This window comes from Peromyscus eremicus, chromosome 11 (assembly GCF_949786415.1).
Source record: "Peromyscus eremicus chromosome 11, PerEre_H2_v1, whole genome shotgun sequence".
NCBI lineage: Eukaryota > Metazoa > Chordata > Mammalia > Rodentia > Cricetidae > Peromyscus > Peromyscus eremicus.
The window spans coordinates 427,986-452,733 of NC_081427.1; the positions used below are offsets into that span (position 1 = coordinate 427,986).

General features: G+C 43.6%; 1 protein-coding gene across 3 annotated transcripts in view; it reads left to right on the top strand.

The window, feature by feature from the left end:
• The first annotated feature begins 6,078 nt into the window (after nucleotides 1-6,078).
• Cep72 (centrosomal protein 72) overlaps nucleotides 6,079-24,748 on the top strand; it is a 36,456-nt gene continuing 17,786 nt past the window's right edge. For all 3 annotated transcript variants that reach the window (XR_009382001.1, XM_059276119.1, XM_059276120.1), the window contains exons 1-5: nucleotides 6,079-6,182; nucleotides 8,036-8,163; nucleotides 10,225-10,417; nucleotides 13,789-13,894; nucleotides 23,263-23,441. Coding sequence is in view for 2 of the 3 variants with exons in the window: in XM_059276119.1 (XP_059132102.1) it covers nucleotides 6,104-6,182; nucleotides 8,036-8,163; nucleotides 10,225-10,417; nucleotides 13,789-13,894; nucleotides 23,263-23,441 (685 nt within the window). In the remaining variant the exon portion in view is untranslated. The remainder of the gene's footprint in view (nucleotides 6,183-8,035; nucleotides 8,164-10,224; nucleotides 10,418-13,788; nucleotides 13,895-23,262; nucleotides 23,442-24,748) is intronic.

The following is a 24,748-nucleotide window of genomic DNA, read 5'->3' on the forward strand; positions in this document are numbered from 1 at the left end:
GCAGTCAGGGAACACGGCCAAGGGTCAGATGTTGAAGCTGTGTCAGGACCCTGAAACTGGGTGGAGAAGTTGGCAAGGGTGAGCTCTCCGGTAATGGAGCTCCCCACCCCACCCCACCATACACACAATGACCCCCTGCCAGGTGGATCTTCCTGCCCATCCCTGCATTGCATACTTTTCCATTTTCCTTGTGGCTTCATGTCACACTGTGCATCCCACTTTGGGATTCTAAGATATCAGTCACGTCGGCATCGGCAGATCAAGAGCCAGTTGCTAAACACATCCCTTGAAGTTGCTGGGAATTCAGGTGTGTGTCGGCTGGCCCTGCATGTGGACCAGGTGTGGGTAACTTAGGACTTCAAAGGTCTTGGGCAGGAAAGAGGTTGTAAGCTCAAATAGGTGAGTCAGGTCCATTGTTTCACATATCTGAAAAAAATCAATTGAGTCCAAAGTAAAACATGTGTTTAACTGGCAAAAGTGTATGGCTAATTGGTTTTTAAAGGGTGTGCTTCCTGATCCTTGATACCAAAAGGGACCTGAGATTAAAAAACAAAACAAAACAAAAAACAATTTGCAAGGACTGAGTTCTAGAAATGGCTATCTGAGGCCAAGTGAGCACAGAAAATAGGAAAATAGCGGAGTCCGCAGAAGATAGCTCTGTCTTTTTTTTAGGGATAGTACTACTCCACTGAGAATTAGCACAGAAAAACCTGCAAGCATGTGCCAACAGAAACAGCAGGCTGATGGGGGGGGGGGGCGGGTAGGCCCTCCCAGGGATCACTGTGTCTAATAGATGAAAGCTTGGCCTTCTCTGCACGGGCTCTGGGTCAGAGCCAGGCATGTCCCTGACTCCCTGGCTCCTTGCCTTATTCTTCTGTAAGATAGGCTCTTAATTTAGATAGCACTTACAATGCTCCTGCTCCAAACAGTCCAAAGGTGAAGCTGCAGGCCACTGTGCCCCAGGTGTCCTCAGAGGACAGGTTCTCAACCCTGAAGAATATCTGGTAGGTTTTGTGGCTCTTAGGATAGTTGTGTCTGGATCCTTATCAACTTTAGATGCTTCTATGGAGAGCGGCAGAAGCAGGTGCTACTGTGTGCTACCGCAGTGAGTGTGATGTGATCCCTGCCTGGGAATAGCTTCTGAGAGTCAGAGAGGACTAGGACTCTGAAGCCATCTTTTGTCTCCCCACACGTGTAGTTGAAGTTTTTCTCCTGTGTCCTGCCCACTCCCGCGGTCCTGCGATCCTGCGGTCCGGCCTCCACTCAGACCCAAATGAACACACAGAGGCTTAAGATTAATTAAAACTGCTTGGCCATTAGCTCAGGCTAACTACTGACTAGCTCTTACACTCACACTCAGCCCATTTCTGTTCATCTATATGTCACCATGTATTCCGTGGCTTTACCTGTGTGCCATTTCATGCTGCTCCCTGGCCCACGTTTAGTTTTCCTGCCTGGCCCACGTTTAGGGCAAATTTCTCTCACCTGCCAGTCCCACAGCCGCTCAGACCCGACCAAGTAAACACAGAGACTTATATTGGTTACAAACTGTATGGCTGTGGCAGGCTTCTTGCTAACTGTGCTTATATCTTAAATTAATCCATTTCTATAAATCTACCTTGCCACGTAGCTCGTGGCTTACTGGCATCTTCACATGCTGTTTCTCATCGTGGTGGCTGGCAGTGTCTCTCTGACTCAGCCTTCTACTTCCCAGCTTTATTCTCCTCCTTGTCCCGCCTACACTTCCTGCCTAGCCAATGGCCAATCAATGTTTTGTTTATTGACTAATTAGCAACACATTTGCCATACAGAACATCCCACAGAAGCTCCCTGGACAGTGGGCTGGCATCTCCTGACTCAGCCTTTCTCTCCCAGAATTCTCCTTCTCTGCTTATCCCACCTATACTTCCTGCCTGGCTACTGGCCAATCAGCATTTTATTTATCAACCAATCAGAGCAACACATTCACAGCATACAGAGCAACATCACCCATCACACATGCAGGCTCAGGGCTGATATATACTGGAAATGTGGGTGAGAACTTTGGACAGTAGCAATGTGACCTGAGCAGACCTCTCTGGAATTTCTGAAGAGACAGTGAACATCTGTGAACAACTTTCTATGTTAGGGCCTCATCAAGCTGTCTTCTATATTCTATTGTCTTGGTGCATTTTGGATTTGGAATGTATATAAGTTGTCATAATCAAATGGAGTTATTTGTATCAAAATCAACCAAGGTACATTGAAAACCTCCAGAGGTTGTGAAGAAGGGGAATCTCATGCTCATGTGCCTGAATAGCAACAGCTATCTATGGACTAAGACTCTGGCAGAGCCAGAGCCAGGCAGAAACTACCCCAGCCAGTACTGCCTGTCCACATTTGAGTTATCGACATCCTGGTTTCTTATCCTGATAGCCAAGGATTAGTGTTTCAAAACAATTTATGCAGGCTTTTCACTTTACCTTTGACAGTCTTCTTTTGTCTCATGTCCTGATAATGCCTCAAATAAATGACTCACATGGTCTCCTTGTGGTGTTCAATCCCAAACACGGGAGTCTTTAGATACTCTCTGTGATTAAGGTTGACAAATGTGTGAAGTGTTTCTGTAGCTGCTGTATCAAATTACTAGAGACTTGCTCCCTTGAAACAACACTGACTTCTTTTCTCACAGTCCTGGAGGACACAAGTCCCACACAAAGTTATGGGCAGAGCTGGGCTCCCTTTGCAACACCAGGGAGGGGCTTTGCTGTTTTCTCAAGCTCCTATGACCCTAGGTGCTCCCAGACGAGGGCTACCTCACCTCAGCCTCTCTTCAGCCTCCACTGGATCCTCTTGGGAGTGTCTTTTGACTTTTACAAAGACTGCATGTGGGCCAGCCTAATATCCCTGGCAAATCTCAAGATTCCTGGGCAACTTTTCTTCTGTCTTATGAGGTGACATTTGACATGTGAACATTTTTCCTGGCATCTCAGGCAATTCATGCTGTTGTGAGATGCTATGGACTTCAACAGCATATGCTCCTTTCTCAGGCTTGGCATCCAATCAGGCCTGGTCAGATCCACTACTGGGGACCGGTCTTCCTGCTTCCTTTCTTGACAGAGAATAAGGAAACAGCTTGCTGATGCCTCTTGAAAGGGATTGATCTGTGTAAGGTTCCCTCACTGGATTTAGCTAATGGGTATGGTAAGATACCTTGATACAGGCCTCTAGACCCATACCAATTGTGTTTACATGAAGTAGCCATGGAAAGGGCCTTGCATATCTCTGTACATTTTAGTGTGTGTGTGTGTGTGTGTGTGTGTGTGTGTGTGTGTGTGTGTAATATATTGACAACTCCCAAGCACTAATGTTGATTTTAACTAGTAGAGATACAGTGAGGGAGAAGAGTTCTTCATTTAACATTTAAGAATGAACAGTTGCAACAGGGAAGGAAGCTGGCCCTGGGTCAGAGCCTCTTTAAGAGTAGGAGCAATGAGAACAGGGTGGGAAGCCCCTATCCCCCATTCCTGCTTCACTCCCTGAGGTAGCAAAACCTTTTTGCCTTCAAGGATGACAGCCATTCTGCATTCAGCCACAGCTTACACTTCCCTCACGCAGCCCCTGCTCGAATCTCCTCCTGAAGTACTACATGTGGCTCTTATTGGCTGCTCAGTACCCTTTGCCCACAGCTGCTGAGTTTTAACACTAGTCTGGGGAGACACAGTCAGAGCCAGAGCCTTTAGCAGCTGTGTGCCTTGTGCCAATGGGAAGTCCACCCATGAGCACGGGAGGGTACCTTTCAGCATTGTTAGCAGGCTGGTGTGGCTCCTGCTTGGCTTTAGGAGGAAGTACTGTTGTGTGCTTCCCTGTGGTAACACACAAGCCCATATTTTGTAACAGGAAAGAAAGACCTAACTCAGCTAACTTGGAGCATACTAGAGTACTGCTCCTATAAGCAGGATGACGGGAGCCAACAGAGCCACCCATTGCTCTATGAGGCCCACAAGGACACAGGGCCAGGGGGGCCTGGATGAGCCCTCCTCCTATCTAAAATCCCCAGTCAACACCACAGCCTCCTCCTGTTAGCATTTAGGCATCTGTACTGGTCTACCTTTAGGGTCCTGACAGGATACATCCTCAGCTACAGCCACTAAGAGCATACCCTGCGCACATTCACTACTTTCCCTTATAAAAGGCAGGCCTTACCCACCTCCTGTCTCTTTCTCTTCCTTAGCTCTGGTCCGCCAGGGACAGGTCTCTGCCCCCTTCTCTGCCCCTGTTCTCCTCTCCCCCAATAAACCTTCCATGTGGCCCTATTGTATGGTGTGACTCCTTCCTGCGGTTTTTAAATTACAACACCTCCTTCTACTCCTATGGCCAAAGACAGTCATGGAGAAAGGCAAAAACCTTCAGAGGCCAGCTTGAACCCACATTTTCTTCTGGCATACATGGGTCACCTGCACATTGCCCTGCTTCCTTACTGGTCTTTTTGAAGATGGCTGTCCCTATATTTTGGAGGCCCACAGGTTCAGGGATTCAGGCTGGGGAGTGAGAGCCTCCATGGAAGATCCTAGAAAACTGCAAGGGGTATCAGGTAGAAAGAGTCAGGGAGGCCTCCTCTATTCCCTACTAATTCAGCTGGCCTCACAAGAGGCAGTCCTCACAAGCCCTATACATAGCTAGAGTGGCTCTCCTTACTCCATCTCAGACATCTAACAAATGCCAAGATTGGAGACAGCATGGGAGAGAGAGTATGTGAGATCGAGAGAATGTTCTGGGTGGAAGAGCTGCCTGCAAATCTCTAGGTGGTAAGGAAGATGAACCTCAGGAGGGAGTGGGGGGAAGGTGAACGGAAGTGGGAGTGGACGCGAATACCTGGGGCACTAGCAGCTGCTACTACAGACACCAGCTAAGGAAGGTTCCTGCTAAGGAAACTTCAGGTCTAGATGGGAAATCTTTATGAGCTAAGAGGCAGAGGAGATAGCTCCTGATGTGGCCCGGCCTGGTTCACCATCTCTGTCTCCATGTCACATCACTGTTCCCTGCTCTGTGTTTTCACCAATATCAAATCCATTTCCAGTGCTGTTGGTTCACTTGAAAACACCTCAGATGGAACTTAAGGACATTATCCAATTAGACATTCACCTGAAAGAAGAAGATTTAGGCACATTAGACAGCTTAAATACATTGGGTTTGGCTCACAATCTAATGTTACCATTGTGGATGGTATTTAATGAACCGCCTTAAAGAGTACTCAGTAGTAGTAACATTAGCATAACCTCCTACTGAGGCTTGTAGGAATCTCTGCAGGATGCATAGCTAACCCTTGTCCTTTCCTCAATGAAGATGCAAAACTTTAGTAAGCAGAAATGTTATTTCCAAAGTTTCTGCTGGCACTTCCATTACTGGAAGAGCTGGTCCCGGATCTCTGTCCCAGACAGACTATTCCTCTCCCAAGGGCCCTCTTGGACTCTGACCTCAGTCACGCAAAATAGGATGAAAGAGGGTGTTTGGAGGTTGTGCTGTGCCCTGAGGTGCCATTCTCAAGGTGGCAACCATAAAAGCTTTTATTTTGCTTCTGAAAAATTTAGGTATCTATCTGTTCACTGCCTGGAAGTCAACTAGATGGACAAAGTTCTACTCAGTAGACCCCATGTTTGATGAAGGGACTTTCAATGTGTCCTAGGCAGGGGAACACTGTGAAACTTTTGCACCCTGCCTGTCTCTCCAACCACAGGGTGAGGACTAATAGAAGCCTCTCTGTGAAGGAAACTGGTGGAAGGCAAGAGCAGCATCCTAGGGTCTGTGTAAGAGGGAATCTCAGGAGAGGGGGCGGGTGGGGGGGGTGAACGGAAGTGGGAGTGGACGCGAATACCCGCGGCACTAGCAGCTGCTACTACAGACCACACTGTGCCCAATGGGGCTGTCTTGGGGAGGGTCCAGAGCAGGGTGAGGTTGCATACAGCCGGTGAGGGTGGCGTGGGTGAAACTGCCTCAGAGAAAGTTTTGGATTCAGCCCATGCTCCGCCCTCCCCCTCCGGGGTCCGCCCCTTGCAGAGTTGGTCCTGGCCATCCACTTCGCCACACTGCGCAGGCGCCGCGCGAGGGCGTCCAGTTTGAAAACATGGCGCCAGGACAGCGGTTGGTTTTGTGTGAGGAGACTGTCCGGGAGCGCAGCGGCCTGGGTCCCCACCGGGACCTGGGTACGTGTGGGACCGACACCTGGGGTTCAGGGTTTCCCGCGGGAGGCCTGCCTGGTCTGGCAGTTGTGCCTCAGTGCGGACGCCGCTTCGCCGAAGACGGTCTTGGCCGGTTGAGGGGGTGGGGTGGGGAGGGCGTGGCTGCGGTCCCTGGGAGCCTGTGGGCCCGGCCCGGTTTGGAGGTGCTGCGGGGCTCAGGCTGGGCTAGCGCCCCGTTTTTCTCAGCAGCTTCCTTCTCTGCCTTCTTGGGTTCCTACGTGGTATTTCGTTGAGGGTTTTTGTATTTGTGTTTCTGAGGGATGCAGGTCTGTTTTTATATGGTTTGGACATCAGGGCCTCATGTTTTGTGCAAGAGTTAGTGTAGAATTTGTGCTGATTTTTTGACTTTTTTTTCATGGACTTTTCCAAAATTCTGTTTTTTAAATTATTGTGGTTTCACCTGAGTGAATTTGTGTTACTTTTTTTTTCTTTTAACTGAATACATGTTTTTTCTTAGTTGTCAAGCATATGTATATAGAGATGTCTGTATTCTCTTACTAGTTTATTAATGCTTGTGGGGGGTCTGTAAGGATATCCCCATTTTCATGAATGAGGCTGGTAATCTGGCTTTGTTTTTCAGTCATGTTGGAGATTTATGATTGTTATTGATTATTTCAATACACTACTTTTGGGTTGGTTGATTTGTCTCCATTGTTTTTAAATTTTTCCCTTTTTTTATTTTTATTTTTATTTTTTTTTAGTTTTTGGTTTTTGAAGACAGGGTTTCTCTGTGTAGCTTTGCGCCTTTCCTGGAACTCACTCTGTAGACCAGGATGGCCTCGAACTCACAGAGATCCGCCTGCCTCTGCCTCCCTGTTCAATGACCCTGAATCTGCTTTCTATTAGAGAGTGTTCCAAGTACACTTGAAAAGTGTGCTGTTGGATGGAATGAGTATCAGGTTGATCTTCTTGGCTGGTAGTGTTCATTTTAGTCAGAGGATTTTCTGTCTAGTGATTTTGTTATTTACTAAGAGAGTATATTAGTTGTTTTTTAAATTTCCTGTATGAAATACCTGATAAGAAGCAACTTAAAAGAGAAAAGGTTTATTTTGACTCACAGTTGGAGGAGATAAAAGTCAAGTGAGGAAGGCCTAGTGGCTAGAGTGTAAGCCTGCTGCTCACATTTGCATTTGCAGTTAGGAAGCAGACAGTGGAGAATGCTAGTGCTCAGCCTACTTTCCACATTATTTATTATTTATTTATTCATTCATTTGTTGATTCTTTTGGAGACAAAGTCTCTCTATGTAACCCTGGCTGTCCTTGAACCTGCTAAGAAGTAGAGGTGCATACCTGTAATCCTAGCACATAGGAGTCTAAAGCAAGAAGATCTGGCATTAAAGGCCATCCTTGGCTGCCTAGATTTGCCTCAAAAACAAACAAACAAAAAAAATCAAGAACATTAACGAAGACACTATTCAAGGCTGTTGAGATGGGCTCAGGCCCTGTTGCAGTACGGTTTTGCAGTGTGAAGAAAGAAGATTCTGTTCCCAGTATGATATCAGGAAGTAGATGTTTTAGCTGACAAGTGACAGGCAGAGATCCATAGATGGACCATTACTGAGAGGAAAAGAGGGAGCAGAATCTTGCACTGGGGGATGAGGGATGAAGGTGAGCAGACACTGAGGGCAGGGAATTCTTGCTAACCTTTGATTTATAGGAAGTGCACTGGTGGACCTAGGACAGCCTAATCACTTTGGTCAAGCAGAGTGTCTGACAGTATCTGCTGTGTTTCTAAAATAATCCCACCAAATTGAATTTTCTATTATACTATTTTCAATTTTAAAAAGGATTAAAATCTTACAATTTTCTATTTTTAGCTGAGCTTCGATCTCTGTCTATTCCTGGAACATACCAAGAGAAGATTACTCACCTGGGGAACTCTCTGATGCGTTTGACAGCTCTAAAATCCTTAGATCTCTCACGTAACTCCTTAGTTAGTCTTGAGGTGCGTTTTAGGCTTGTTAAAATTTATCACTATCAGTATCAGAGGAACATACTTTAATGGTTAAAAAAATGCAACATGTTTTGAAGCTGTAAAAGAATGCTTATAAACTGTACATTTAGAATGATTGTGTTAATGTTGTCACTACTGTTCATCTAAAGCTAAGTGCCTTACCCATCCCATTCTATCTTTAACCTACTTTGAATACCAAAGTAATGGATTTCTAAAGAAGATGGATTATCGATGACTATGGGGGTCCAGTCCCTCGATAGTCCCCTCCCAGGGTCTGGGAAGAATCTACAACCAGCTGATAATTAATCTTTAATGAAAGAAAGGAATCTATGTACACGAAACTCCTTAGTCCATACACTTTATTCTTCTGAGTCAGTTCTCTCTCTGTACAGCTTCTATTCTGCTCTCATGTCTAGCTCCTTTCTTGCTTGATTTCTCCCTACATTAACCTGCTGTCCCCTCTAAGGTCTATCTTAATTCTCTCATCTTAGTTCTGCCCCATCTAGGTTCTCATCCACCTAGTTCTTTCCCATCTTAGCTCCTCTCTCATCTCCTTCTTTCTATCTTGTCTTCCTCATCTTGTTCTTCCCCATCTGGCTGTTCCTCATCTTCCATCTTGTTCCTCTATTACTCTCTTCTCGCCCTTCAGTCTAGTTCTTCCCCAACTCAGTTTGTTCCTCTCAAGTTCTTACCCATCTAGTTCTTCTCTTTTCTTCTCTGTCTCCTAATTTTCTCAGTTCTCTCTAAGTCTCTCTAGAATCCAGTTATAAACCCAAGCAATAGCAATCCTCTGGCCTAGCAAAGTCACCAGGTTTGAATTCTATGGGGTCATAAAGATAGGTAAGAATTTTCCTCAGGTAGTGACTGTCAGGTCTTTTACAACCCAAAATGGGAGTGGTAAAAGAGGAAGTCAACTGAGTGCTAATGACCGGTTAGTATATCAAAAGGGGATCTATGTGCTTAGTCTACATTCTTAGAAGTGGTTAGGTAAGAAGTTAGGGGTCTGTTAGTAAGGTTGTATAAGAAAGGAGGGTCTCATCCTAAATTGCACAAGAAATAAAGCTATCCTCCTGACCTAGGAGACAAGTATTATTTTGTATGGCCTTGGTGGATGCTTGATAGGCACGCAAGAAAATCATTTTAGGAACCAGCTAATACACACACACACACACACACACACACACACACACACACACACACATACACAAAAGCTAAATTATCACCAGACTTGTTAAGCCATGGCTTGACCTTTGGAGAAGTCCTTGACTTTTCCAAGTAGTAGCTTTTGTGATAGTAGCTGAATTCCATTATGTTTTCCTGCAGCTTGCAGCAATGGATTATCTTTAAATGGAGTGAAACAAGATCCCAAAGACTAAAGTGTGCATGCCCATCCCTCTTCATCCTTTCATCTGCTGTGTTTCCTCTTTCTGTACTTTATGTCTATTCATGGCCTGGCATTAGCCTTCAACCCTCAATGGCAAATGTGAATTTGAGGCTCGTTGCAGGTGCCCAGTCATGATGAGAAAGTAAGGAGTCCCCCAAAGTGACGCATGTGGGAAGTTTGTATAAACACTACTTATGGCTCAATTCAGAGAGGAGGGCCTTACCTTGAAAGAAACATGTCATTACCTGGGAAGATGTTACTTGGTAGAGATCATTCTTAACATTGGTTTCAGAGTCTGACTCAGGTACAAGCTCCAGCTTTGGCTAAATCAAGGGTTGGCTCCTCTCTCAAACCCTAAACATTAGCCTCCTGATCTGGGTGTGTGCAGAGTAAATGAAATTGTGTAAATTATATAGCTTGATTCATAACTGAGCACTCAGGAGAGAGTATCTGTGCTTACTGCTATTGGGACTCACAGACCCGTATTCAGACACCCCATATGGTTGCTGTCCTATATGAAACATAGAACTTTACAAAAGAAAACATGTTGCATTGTTAGTTTTTTCTGAGAATAGTATGTGTTCATTTTAAGTGTGTTTAAATTGGTTAGCTCCTACCAATGTTTTATTTTTCATGATGCACTAATTGAGATATTTTCTTATTAATAGGGCATTCAGCATCTGGTCTTCTTAGAGAATCTCAATCTCTACTACAACTGTATTTCTTCATTAGCAGAAGTATTTAGGCTCCACTCCCTGACAGAGCTCCAGGATGTGGACTTCCGGCTTAACCCCGTTGTGAAGAATGAGTCTGACTATCGCCTATTTGTTGTGCATATGCTCCCCAAGCTCCGACAGCTAGGTAGGTGGAGGAGCCATTGTACTCACATCCTCATGCAGTGGAGTCATTTTTATGCTCCTGGATAGGTTTTGCTGTTTTTCCCTGATGGAAACTGAAGCTTTGTTCTTGCACTGATGGCCTAAATCCCTGTTAGCTCTGGGATATCCTTCATCCTCACTGGCTCAGTCTTTCTAGCCAACCAGCCCAGCCTAATCACCAAGTTCCAGGCCTAGTGAGAGGCCTTATGTCAAAAACCAAGATGGATAGCTCCTGAGAAAAGACACCCAAGGGCAGTTTACATTTGACCCCCACATGCACACATACATGTACATGCACTAGCAAGCACATGTAATACACACACACACACACACACACACACACACACACACACTCACACCACCACCACCACCACCACCAACAGCAGCAGCAAAATGCCAAATTTACAGGCCATTCCTGAGTTCATATCTTTAAGTTCCCAGGATAGTTTCTTGTAAGACAAGGAGCTTGTAACCATTTCCTGGCATTTCTGTTGTTATCGGGATCAGACCTCCTGTCATAATGGCCATTGGAAACCTTGCCCTTCTAAACCCAGAGGGTCATCAAAGTAATAGAACCACTGAAGGTCTATTAGAAATATTAGAAAAATAGACTACTTTTCCTTTATAGCAAATGCCTGCAAGCAAAGATGCCATTCAAAGTCTTTTGGAAAAAGTAAAGTTTAGATGCCAGTCTTTGGGTCAGTGGGTAAGGGTGAGTAAAGATACTTGCTACCAAGTCTGATGACCTGATTTAATTCCCAGTAACCACATGGTGGGAAGAGAGAACTGACTGCTGCAAGTTATTTTCTGACCTCCACATATGCACTGTGATACAATTGCACCCACACTCATACACATAAATATATTCATAAATTAGATATAATTTTAAAAAGTAGATGCTATTTTTCAGTTAACAGTAGCAAAAAGAGACTGGTGTGGCTTGAGTGTCTACAAGCTTCTCTAGGTAATTCTGCCTGACCCTTGTATGTAGACAGGCATGGGTTGGCCAGATCTGAGTCAGCCTCGGTTTTATACCCAGTACATAAATGCAGGAGAGACATTGTCAGTCAACCTTCCCATAGATAGTCTGCATGCCAGCCTTGCACAGCCACTCTTCAGCCCTGGGAGATGGGCACTATGTAAACCCTGTCCTGTGGGTTTATCAGTAGGTCAAGAGCGTTTATGAGGAAACATCAAATTGAATTCATCCATACAATCTGGGCTGTCATGTCTTAGTGCCAAGGACTAGAATGTTTTGGTCATGAACTAGTCTTTCATGTGTAAATGGTGTTCTGATACCTTAAACTCCCTTTCTCTGTATCTTGAAGATGTTTCTAGAGATAACAGAAGAATTTAGCAGCATGAAAGCACATGTTCCTTTTATTTCATCCTTCTGTAACAGTATAAATTATTGGGGACGCATTAGTCCTTGCAAAGCAGTCCTTTCTCTGGTCAGCTATAATTTAGCTATTACCAGAAGTCACCTGTTTAGTAACTCAGTTGGAAGTGTATTCTTCAATCCTCTGAAGGTGATTTGAGGACCTCACGTAATAGCCCTGAGTAAATGAGCTAGCCTTTCCTAGCCCAGCAGGTTTCATTTCCATAAGAGCTCAGCTCCTAGGGCAGAATGGGCCGGTAGCAATGGTGGGCAGACCTGTCTCATTTGTGGCTGGTAGTCCATTGCCCCTGCAGTGGCGACCATGTGTCTCTAGCCTCAAAGTACAGTTGTTGGTCAAAGGCTGGAGAGTGCTTAGTGCCTGCACCTTCTGTGTATTGATCCAGAGAGCCCAGCTCCAGCACATTGTGAGCACTGACACTAATGTTCCAGTCCTCATGAGAAACCCCATGTCCTACATACAGTTCAGTTTTGACAAAAGCACAGGTGTGTACTGTAGACCTTTTGAGGGCATGGACACTGTTAGACCACAAGTGCTGAGCAGATGGGCTATGTGCCCAGAGCACACTGTTTAGTTAAAACATACTTGGAATTTCTATGTTTAATCTGAAGACAGTTGGGAGGGATAAGTGCCTATGCTCTATTCTTTATTTGACTGTTTAAGTAACTTATAAACAGTTGAGTTTGGCTTTGTTTTTAGAAGCATTACAACTATGAGTAATCTTGAGATTCTTCAGTTTTAACTCACTGCCTTCCCCTTGCCAAGAAAGTTTAGATCAGAATCATAAAGAGTTTATATGGAGAAAGAATGTAAGAGGTATTTTCATACAGCAAAGGGATGTTACTGAAGTCATAGTCATTGAGAAAATCCTGTCTAAAGGCTCTGGATCAGCAGATGCTAGAAGAGGAGCTTCTTGATCCTATACAGGGCCTGCAGAGGGGCTTGGTTCTGGTTGTAGGTGGGAATTTGGAAGGCTCTGGATAGGTTGTAGAGGAAGTAGCAAAAGAGTAGCCTGGGGGTTATAGGATACATTAATCCTATACATTTCCTGCTGCAGGAAAGGATGTGGAAGGGGATGAACTTTATTGGCTTTAGAAGTTTTGCGTTTGAGTTCTGGTGGAATAGTCCAGGATTTGTACTGCCTCTGAGGGGAAGGTAGCTCAGCTTAGATGCATCCTGCTAGTCTAGAGAAAAGACATGTAATGATACAACATTGTGAGGTTTTCCCTCACTTTTTACTATTTTCTATAATTTTATTCCATAGGGTAAATACCGTTTAGGAGATAGCATGGGAACTTAACCACATGTCTAACATGAATGATGTGATAAAATGGGAAAGTTCCAAGAGCGAGGGCCTCCTCATCCTCAGGTATTTATGTAAGAGGTTCCAGGAACTCTTGATCAAGGCCTTCTGAGGCCTCAGATCTCTATTTGGGACATTTGGAATTTCTCCTCTGTCTTTGCGTTCCAGCATTAAGATTCTGAGGACTTAGTTCCCCCTGAAGAGCAAACTCACGTAGTCTCAGTCTTCTTCAGTATGTTTCAGACTCATCTATGCAGACCCTTTAGTTTGCTTATGTGACAAGACTCATCCAGTGTCTGGCATGCACATGTTTAATAAACATTTAAGAAGCACGTCTCAAATGTGTGTGCACCTCACATGTGTCCTACTTTTACAAGGGCATCCGCCTATTACAGTAGTAGCTCATGGACAGTAAGCTTTGAGGGCATAGGATAGCCTCTTGGCATTGCACTTGGTATTGTTGGGAAGCTAAGTGTAGCCACCAGAGCTCATCATTCCAGGAAGATGCATGCCATTTGCTGATGAGAGTGTGTGGTCTGAGTCAGCCCTGTATTATGAACTCTAGAGTTGGGGAACTAGGTGTGTCCACACTCATGAAGAACATGGCAATCATCTGGCCCTGTTCTCTATAGTTCTTGGGAATTTTCTCTTTAGATGACCGTCCTGTGAGAGAGAGTGAGCGGAAGGCTTCTCAACTTCATTTTGCTTCAGAGGATTCACTGGACTCAAAGCAGAGCTGCTCAGCTTTAACAGTTGGAAGGTATGGACTGATGTGGTTCTACTCAGATGGATTTCAAACTTGCCTGTTGACAGGACATTCAGCCATCAGGCATGAGTGTCTATGTGCCAACTGTCCCTGAGCGACAAGTGTGCGTAGCAGATGGAAGAAGTCCGCAGTACTGATTGGGGCTCTGGTGGGTGGTGGTAGGTACAGTCTGTCTCTTGGTTTCTTCAGATGTTCCTTCAATACTGCCAGTCCATTTCGAGCAAGATAGCTGCTGTGTAGACAGCCATACCACAGAACATTGCATTTTGGATCTCTTGGTGTCTCTTGGGTCGTTTTTCCCTTTATTTTGCTGTTCACATTACGGCACTAAGGGAGAACATTAGCATATCAGCCTCATGTCTTGACCTCAATCTGTAGTTTATGGAGAAAATATTTTCTTTTTGTTTTTAAAATTTGCTTTCCTTTCATATATGTATATTGCCATAGTTAGAGTTTCTGTTGCTGTGATGAAGCACTATGTCCAAGGCAACTTGGGGAGGAAAAGGTTTATTTCAGTTTATACTTGCAGGTGACAGTCGATTGACAAAGGAAGTCAAGGCAAAAACTTAAACAGGGCAGGAACCTGGAGACAGGAGCTGATGCAAAGGCCATGAAGAGTGCTGCTTACTGGTTCCCTTCTCAGCCTGTTTTCTTATAGAACCAGGACCACCAGCTCAGGGATGGCACCACCCACAGTGGGCTGGGCCCTCCCCTATCAATCACTAATAAAGAAAATGCCCTACAGGCTAGCCTACACCCCTGATCTTGTGGAGGCATATTCTTTATTGAGGTTCCCTCCTCTCAGATGACTTACGCTTGTGTCAAGTGGACATAAAGCTATCCAACACACATATATTTCAGAAAACTTCTTCAGTAGCAGATTTTCATACAGCTCCTCAAATGGCTTTTAGTGTTAGTTGTCCCTCCTTTACCCTTCCCTTCTATCACCAGGCCTGTTTAATCCTCCCACTCCAGTCTTCTCCCTGTCTTCCCATAACAATGTGTTCTATTTCATCTTTGGGAGATCCTCTCTTCCCTTCTCATCCCTTATTGGTTTCCTAACCTCTGTGATCATGTGGGTTGTAGGATACATATCAAGGGCTTACAAGCTAACATCCACATTTAAGAGAAAGCATACAGTATTTGCCTTTTGGGGTTTGAATTACTTTACTTAGGGTGATTTTTTTTTTTTTGCACTATCCATTTACCTGCAAATTTCATTTTCTTAACAGCTAATAATACTCCTTTGTGTCGATGTACCACATTTTCTTTATTCATTTTTCAGTTGATGGACATTTAGGCTGTTTCCAATTTCTGCCTATTATAGATAAGCAGCAATGAACATGATAAGCAAATATCTCTGTAGTAGGATGTAGAGTCTTTTGTGTGTATGCCCAAGAGTGATATAATGGGTAGATCTATTCCCAGCTTCCCGAAGAACCACCACACTGATTTCCATAGTGGCTGTATAAGTTTGCAATCCCACCATTGGACATGTTAGGACACGTCTTCTGTACGTAACACCCCTTCTGGCACTGCTTATGTTACAGGTGAGAACTTGAGTCACTGGGTACTTCCAGTGTACAAATCCTCACATTTTGGTTGTGAGCCTAGCCTTTAATGGCTGAGCCATCTCTCTTCAGCCCTGTACAGATTCTTATACCCTAGTGCAAGGAATTATACCAGAACACATGGTTAGAAATAGGGAGTTTATTATGAAAGAAAAGTAGGCTCATGAGCATGAGGAAAGCATGCACTCCAGAAGAAGAGTCCCATGACCCCTTATCTGACATTTACATAGTACCTACCTCTACCAGGTTTTACATCGCAGACCTTTCTTGCATATGATGTATTCATTATATATGATGTATTCATTACATGAAGCCCAGGCAAGAAAGGACTTCCAGCCTTTCTCTGCAAATTTTCATCTTTTATATATTTTAATCTTGATGTTTCAGTTGTAGCCCCTACTCTCTTATCATACTCCTTGCTGAACTCTGTGTCTGGGATATCCAACTTCCTTTTCACTGGTTTAAGGCTGTTTCCCTTTTGTTTTTTTTCTTTTTGAAGATATTCTCAGTTTATCAGTGGCAGTAGAAATCCATAAAAAAGAAAAATAAAACTACACAAATTACTAAATGAATGATATTCCATCGTGTCGATGGGCCACATTTTCATTATTCTGACACTGCTTATGGTACTTGCCAATATTAATTGCCTATAACATCTGGTAGATATGGCTAAGAAGTCAACAATATTTGCTCTGCAAATAATTAAAAAACTATAACTGATTAATCAATCTCCATTAAAAGTACAATGTAAGTTAAATTAGTAAGGTTCAAGGAACCGCCTACCACATGTAACAAAATAGTCTTAAAAACAAATATCATTTACAAATTGTTCATTTGGTAGCTCCTTGGATAAAGGTGGTTACTGCAAAAACTGACAGCTTGAGTTCCATCTCTGGAATGCACAAGGTAGAAGAGAGAAACAGATTCCTGAAAGTCATTTTGTCACTTCCATATGTATGCTGTGGCAAATAAGTGCTCACAGATACACACAAAATAAAATTGCTTAATTTCCTTTGCAGCATTTTGTATATAAAATTTTTAAGGTAGCACATATTTTCTGGGACATATATAAATGTTATTTTATATATGTCTTTCCTATCAAATGCCTGATGTTTCTTCATTGTCAAAGTCTTAATTTGTACTCCTGGCTTGATTCTTCCTCTCCACTTTGATGGTCTGTATCTATGGGTAAATTTACTTGTAGGCTGTTTGTCTCTTTATCTTTGAAGTAGGTTTCTTTGAGACAATGTGTGCGCACAATTTGTCAGAAACATAGAACATGTTTATGTCTTTCCATAATGTTAGAATTTATTGAATAACAATAAACTTATAAGATATAACAGCAATTTGTGAAGTAGTCCCATTTTCTCAAGTAGGCTAGCCAAGGAAAACACAAATTCTTTTATTCACCCTTAATTACTAATATTAGTTGTCAAGGCACACATCACACAGTAAATATCTCTCTTTCTGTGTGTGTGTGTATGTGTGTGTGTGTGTGTGTGTGTGCATCTGTATATATATATAAATAAATGTAGGTTACAGAATGGCTACAAAGAGTTAAAGATGCTACTACATCAGAGATTAGTTTTGAAGAGGCTGGAGAGGCAGAAGGTAGGAAGCCAGTAGAGATGCAGAAAGAGTCTCTGTGGGAATAAGATAATGCACCCTGCTGGAGGTGCTATGTAGAGTCAGGCTGCAAGGTCAGAGTTTTATGAAGTTCTAGAAATGAGCTGGGAGTGGTGGCACACGCCTTTAATCCCAGCACTTCAGAGGCACAGGCAGGTGAGCTCTGTAAGTTCAAGGCTGCCCTGATCTACATAGTGAGTTCGAGGGTAGCTAGGGCTATGTAGAAAGACCGTGTCCCTCTACAACAACAAAAGACTTTATTAAAATGAGATGTGGGATTGTAGGAGTTATAGAAGCAAAGAGCAGGACCATAGACTATGTAACATTACAATTTGTGTAGGTCACATTTATAATGGGATTGAGCTAAGCTAAAGTTCCTAGGAAAGTTGGGAGTTCTCTGCCTGTCAGTCACTTAACTCATCATCCAGAGGAGTCATGGCAGGTCAGTGGACCATTGCTGTCTGTTAGGTGTCCTCCTCCGTGTGTGGTTCAGCTGGAGTGTGTTGCACCCTTTCTTCAGTCTGGTAAGTTCTTGGGCCTAGCTTTCCTGATAGTATTATCATATGCCAATGTGTTCCTACTGTCCCAATTTGCTTTGATAATTTATGGGTGGTAATAAATTTATAGGTGGTACCCTTTCTACTTTTAGGGATGAATTATTTATAGATCTGTGTCTTGTGGGTGGCACCAGACAGATGGTATTGTTTATGTGTGCATCAAGGTGTAGAATCCTCCTTCATCTTCAAAATGGAGAAAAATGCTACTTATAAAACAGAGTCTCAGGGCAAGGCACAGCCTGAGGGAATGACAAGAAATCTCTATAACAACATATAAGTGGATCTTTTTTGTTGGTCTTTGTATGTGTGTGTGTGTGTGTATAAATCTATTATTTTAAATCTGTTTCTCTTAATTGGTATGTTTAGACTATTGGTATTTAAAGTGTTTTATTAACATCTTTGGACTAATTACTACTGTAAGTAAACTGCAAAAACTCTGGGCTTGGTGTCCCCGGTTTCGGCACCAAAATGTTAGTAAATTGATGGCTGAAACTGCAAGGACACAGTTCAGCCCTAGAGGGCGAGGTATCCCGGACACCTCGAACTACTTAGAACAAGAGCTCTTGCCCTGAAGATGTCCTGGACACCTGGAGCTGTTTAGCACAGCTCTGATGGCTGGGACTGCAAAGAAACAGCCCAGCCTTGGAAAGGAAGGTTTTCTGACTTCTCGGGAGAGTCAGGCCTGAAACTGCTTCAGCAAGGAAGGGTATCCTGACTGTTCGGGAAAGTCAGGATATACCTGGTGTAATGGGGGATGGTCTCCCCGCAGGACACAGCAATCCTGCTCCTCTCCTGGAGAGCCACAATCTTTGGCTCAGTGTTACCAGCTCTTTCTCACTCAGTCCACTATGGGACATCCCAGCAAGGTTCTTCTGTTCAGCTCCCCCTTGCTCAGTCCACTATGGGACGTTCCAGCAAGGTTCTTCTGTTCAGCTGTCAATGAAGGTCTTCACCCAAGACTCTTTTGAGAAAGACGTTTATTTGGGAAGGAGGAGTCCAGGAGAGTAGTTGCTTCTACCAGGGTGGAGAGAACAGCTCACAACTGACCTGGCAGGGCAGTTTATATAGGATGTCTAGGGGGCAGAGTCAACTGTGATTGGTTAGTTTATTTTCTGCCCAGGGATTTGGGCCAAACTGTGTTTCTTTCACTGGCCTTTCTTGGCTTTTTGACACTACCTCTAAGGCCAGGGCACATTTCATTCACTGACTCTGATTCTAGGGGCCAAGGGTGTTATTTTGTTACTAGTTTCAGATTCAGGGCATATTTCCTGGGTTCTGGGTTTGGGGATAAAGTGTTCATTTCTCTGGCTCAGGTCCCAAACACAGGCTGTGTTTCTTTCCCTGGTCGTGGGCCCTGGGGCCAGGATTCTACTGTCCTGCTCTGTGATTGGTTGATTTCACAAGTCAGTTGGACAGGGGCAGAGATGGCTCTGATCTGAGCTAAACTGTGTTTCTCTCACTGGCTTTATCTGAGCCATCCTTCCCTAATTCTACGCTCCAGGGTCAGGGTGGGTTTCTCTAGCCAGCCCCTTTTCCCTACACATTTGACTGGAAAAACTTTTCCCAACCCTTTACTTTGAGTTATGTCTGTTTTTGAAGTTGAGGTATGTTTCTTGTATGCAGCAGAAGGATGGATTCTGTTTTTATATCCATTGTGTTAGCTTTTGTCTCTTTATGGGCAAATTGAGTCCATTGATATTAAGAGATATTAATGACCAGTGATTGTTAATTATTGTTATTTGTTGTTGCTGCTGGTGGTGGTAGTGTGCATTTATGTGTGTTTCCCTTCTTTGGGTTTTACTGGTATGTGATTATCTATTACATGTGTTTTCATGGGTGCAGCTAACTTCTTTCGGTTGGAGTTTTCTTCTAGTACCTTCTCTAGGGCTAGATTTGTGGATAGGTATTGTTTAAATCTGGTTTTGTCATGAAATATCTTGTTTTTTCCATCTGTGGTGATTGAAAGTTTTGCTGGGTATGGTAGTCTGTGCTGGCTGGTATCCATGGTCTCTTAGTGTCTGTATGATGTCTGTCCAGGCCCTTCTGGCTTTTAGAGCTTCCATTGAGAAGTCAGATGTAATATTGATAGGTCTGCCTTTATATGTTACCTGGCCTTTTACTTTTGTAGCTCTTAATATTCTTTCTTTATTCTGTGTATTTAGTGGTTTGATTATTATGTGGCAGGAGGACTGGTGGGGTTTTTTTGTTTTTGTTTTTGGTCCCACCTGTTTGGTGTTCTGTAAGCTTCTTGTACCTTTATAGGCATGTCCTTCTTTAGGTTGGGAAAGTTTTCTTCTGTGATTTTGTTGTATATATTTTCTGTGTCTCTAAGCTAGGATTCTTCTTCTATTCCTATTATTCTTAGGTTGGTCTTTTCATAGTGTCCCAGATTTCCTGGATGTTATGTTAGGAATCTTTTAGATTTAACATTTTTTTTGACCAATGAATCTATTTCCTCTAGCGTATCTACAACGCCTGAAAGTCTCTCTTCCATCTCTTATATTCTGTTGGTGATGCTTACATCTGTAGTTCCTGTTTGCTTACCAAGGTTTTCCATTTCCAGAATTCCCTCTGTTTGTGTTTTCTTTATTGCTTCTATTTCATTTTCAGGTCTTGAACCATTTCCTTCACTTGTTTGATTGTTTTTTTGTTTTTTTTTTTTTTTTCTTGGCTTTCTTGGCATTCTTTAGGGGATTTATTGATTTCTTCCAACTTTTTGTTTGTCTTTTCCTCGATTTCGTTAAGGGAGTTTTTAATTTCCTCTTTAAGGACCTCTATCATCTTTTTTTTTTTTTTCCCCTGAGACAGGGTTTCTCTGTGTAGTTTTGGTGCCTGTCCTGAATCTCGCTCTATAGATCAGGCTGGCCTCAAACTCACAGAGATCTGCTTGGCTCTGCCTCCTGAGTACGGGGATTAAAGGCGTTAGCCACCGCCACCCGGCTATCATCTTCTTAAACTTACTTTTAAGGTCATTTTCTTGTGCTTCAGCTGTGTTAGAATGTTTAGGTCTTACTGTATGTTTTCACTCCTTGACCTATCCTTCTTCACTCTTCCCTGCCCCCTCCCTCCTAGCCCCTGGGAATCACTACTTTCTCATTTTTAAAAAAGATTTATTTATTTACTATGTATACAGTGTTCTGCCTGCATGCTACAAAGGAGCACCAGATTTCATTGTAAATGGTAGTGAACCACCATGTAGTTGCTGGGAATTGAACTCAGGACCTCTGGAAGATCTGCCAGTGCTCTTAACCTCAGAGCCATCTCTCCAGCCCCACTACTCTCTAACTCTGTAAGAGCAATTTAATAATAATTTACACAGCAAAAAGGTACAGCAGGGGAACTGCAAGGAGGCAGAAGGAAAGAGACAGTCATCTGGGCAGACATAAATAAACAACTCAATGAATTAAGAAATCATAGTGTATGTTTCCATCAGTACACATAAAAAAAGAAATACTTGTGTATAAACCTAACAAAAAAATGTACTATGAAAAAGAACCACAAAACTGATGGATGGGCTTGGTTGACTACAGTGATTAAAACCAGAAAGAGCAAAGCCACAGGTAAGAGGAAACTACTGGATAGTGAACGATCAGCTCCCCCAGTATTCCTTTAATGAACAGCTTGGAGAGCTACTTTCTAAACCCAGGCAACTTGTCCCTTGGCTGAACCATTTTCAAAGTGAACTGCGTGTGTTTGGAGGTCTTTTCCAAGTTGCAGTCCACCTGTGAGCTAAAGAGATGAATCAGCAGCTAAGTGCTGCTCTTGCAGAAGAGCTGAGTTGGGTTCCCAGGACCCATGTTAAGCAGCTCCCAACCACCTCTAACTACAGCTCCATGGAATCCAATTCAACACTTTCTTCTACACTCCATGGTACTTGCACACAGGCACGCATACCCAACACACATATTAAAGGAATAAATCTCTTTATTTTATTTATTAATAAAAAAAAAAAGAACATTCAGGTCTTGCTGTTGTAGGATCACTGGATTCTGGTGGTGCCATATTGCCCTTTCTGTTATTGAGTGTGTTCTTACACTGGCATTTAGGCATCTGGATTTGGGATGGTTATAGGTCTAGGTATTGATTCTTGCATTTTTCTTTGTTGGATGGGTGTTTTGTTCTTTTGTTTTCTGTTTCCTCTCTTGACTTCTGGCCTAAGTGGCCAAGAGTTCTGGTGATTATCAAGTCTTGGGGTCAGTAAGGTGTCTCTGCTGATGTTTTTGGGGCCTTGGGTGCCCAGATCCAGCTTGGCCTCCTGTAAAGATAAAGTCTTCTGGGCCTATAGAGTCTGCTCTTCTGACTAGTGTGGGCTGTACCTGTGCCTATGGAGTCTGCTGGAGTTGTAGGGCAGGGCTGGCCACAGGAAGGATGATGAGGTAGGTAGAGTTGGGCAGTAGAGTGGGTCTTGGGGGAACAGAATCCAGTGGGTGGTGGTGGTTCAGCTGGCAGGCAGGTCACTCACCTGCTAGCTGGTTGGTGGGGACTGTACCAGAGCAGTGGAGTTGCACCAGAGTTGGGGGCAAGGCCAAGCAGTCTTGCTGGTGCTGAGATGGGGGGGGGGGGGGGAGGAGCCACAGGATTTGCCCTGAGGTTTAGGGTCTGGAGATTGGGACACCTTAGGTGAGAGGCCAGTCACTCACCTGTTCTTCAGACTGATATGGGCTGTACCTGTGCCTATGGAGTTTGTTGGAGTTGCAGGGAAAGGCTGGCCATGGGGAGGATAATGAGATGGGGTTGGGTGGCTGAGTAGGTCTCGGGGGAGCAGAATCCAGTGGATGGCAGCGGTCCAGCCTGCAGGCAGGTCACTTACCTGTTTGCCTGTTGGTGAGGACTGCAGCAGAGTAGTGGAGATCCACCAGAGTTCGGATGTATTGTTTTTGCTCATTGAGGTTGTCATTGTTTGGTGGCAATTCTGAACCATTTCTTTGAATTCTCTTCTTTGTCATATGTGATCCCTGAAGTCTCTGTTCAGTTAGTTTAATGCCTTACATATATGGAACCCAAAAATTAAAGGCCCTGTTAGTCATGCCTCACTCAGCTGTGGGTAAATATAAGCATCAGGAACATGTAGTCTTTTAACTTTCTTGATCACATGTATTTCTTGTGGATGTTCCAAGGAAAGAACAAATTGATTTTGTTTGTTTGTTTGTTTGTTTGTTTGTTTGTTTGTTTTGAGACAGAGTTTCTCTGTGTAGCTTTGGTGCCTGTCCTGGATCTCACTCTGTAGCCCAGGCTGGCCCTGAACTCACAGAGATCCGCCTGCCTCTGCCTCGAAGTGCTGGGGTTAAAGGCGTGTGCCACCACTGCCCAGCGAACAAGTTGAATTTTACTCTGTTAGAAGATTATAGGAACAGAGGAATATTCTAGAACTTTTGTTTTCATAGCTAATTCTAGTGGACTTCTGTTTAATGCTGGGATAATACGATTGGTGGCAGCTCATGACTTCGCTATTGGTTGTCAGTTGTGCTAGGTAAGTCCCTCTTCCAGGTTACTTCGTAATGAGAGCCATCCTACCACTAAACTCTTCCCAAGAGATGTGTGAGGGTCTCCTGCAGGCTGTAATACACATAGGCCTGCTGACACTGAAGACTTCTCTTTTTCCTTGCAGACCACACCACTCCAGAACCAGATGTGCTGGTACTTCGGCTAAGAAATGCTTGGTTATGGATGCTGATGATGAGGCTGTCTTGAACCTCATTGCTGAGTGTGAGTGGGACCTAAGCAATCCTCCTGGGAGCACGAACTCCAGCCAAAAGGAACATGAGGCTGACCTTCATTATTCCCAAGGTGCGCTGCTCAGCACAGTGAAGGCTCCATGGTTTAGGCAGGCTCTGGCTTCAGCATGGACTTGTGATGCTTATAGTATTGGCTTTGAATACTGTGTATTTGGACTATGGAATTACAAAAGGAAAAGTTAATGGATCTAAGTTGAGTCTAGCCATAATTGCAGTTTGAATTTCATTTTTTCTCAGAGCATAGGAAAAAAATCAGATATAAACAAGAAAGCTAGACATCCACAGCACCTGTGAGGAGGAGCAGTCAGTCACTTGGCTCTTATGATATGCCAGTGCTCAGGAGCCTGATTAGGCCACTATACCTACCAGGATGTCAGAACTTCTCACACTGTGTGAACTTAATATGCACCAGAGACTTGCTTATAAGTTTTAATTCGATGTCTTCTACTCCACGATGAGCTTCCTAGAACCATTCATGCTGGGGCCAGCAGCTCCTGAGCCATATCTTCCCAATCCTGGTATCCTCAGTCCTCTTAATCCTAATTCCTCTCATGGGTATGTTTATAACTTTACCTTGCCTCTTCCTTAAGGGTTTTGATACAGTGTTGGCCATTTGTGTATCTTCTCTTGAGGTACTTTAAAGCCTGCCCATCCTGTTGTTTAATGGGCTGGTCTCCCTTTTTGGTGTTGTATCATACAAATTATATGTGGATTTTAGATCTAAGACCTTCCTCTCAATCCATTGATTGATTGCCTTTTCACTTTCATAACAGTGCTTCAAAGAACAAATAAGTTCAATTAGTCATTTTTTTCTATAATAGAATGTGCTTTATTGTGTCCTAATATGAGACCTTTTTCTCCTTCATGCTATAGAAAGACTGCCCAGGTTTGCACACAGTCCACAATTTGAAGTCAGTGCTGAGTGACAAAAGTACTGCATTACTGGTTAAGACCTCTCTCTGTAGTTGTTTTTTGTTGTTGTTGTTGTTTTTCACTCTTATTCTTTGCTCTTTGGGGGCCCACCACCCAGCTCCCAGATAATCACATAGAGACTTATTCTTCCTTATGAATGTCTGGCCTTAGCTTGGCTTGTTGCCAGCCAGATTTTCTTAATTTAAATTATCCCATCTACCTTTTGCCTCTGGGCTTTTACCTTTTTCTATTTCTGTATAACTTTTCTTTATTTCTTACTCTGTGGCTTGCTGTGTAGCTGGGTGGCTGGCACCTGGTGTTCTCACTCCTCCCTCACATTGTTTTCCTTCTATTTATTCTCTCTGCCTGCCATCCCCACCTATCCTTTCTCCTGCCTAGTTGTTGGCTGTTCAACTCTTTATTAGATCAAAACTCAGGTGTTTTAGG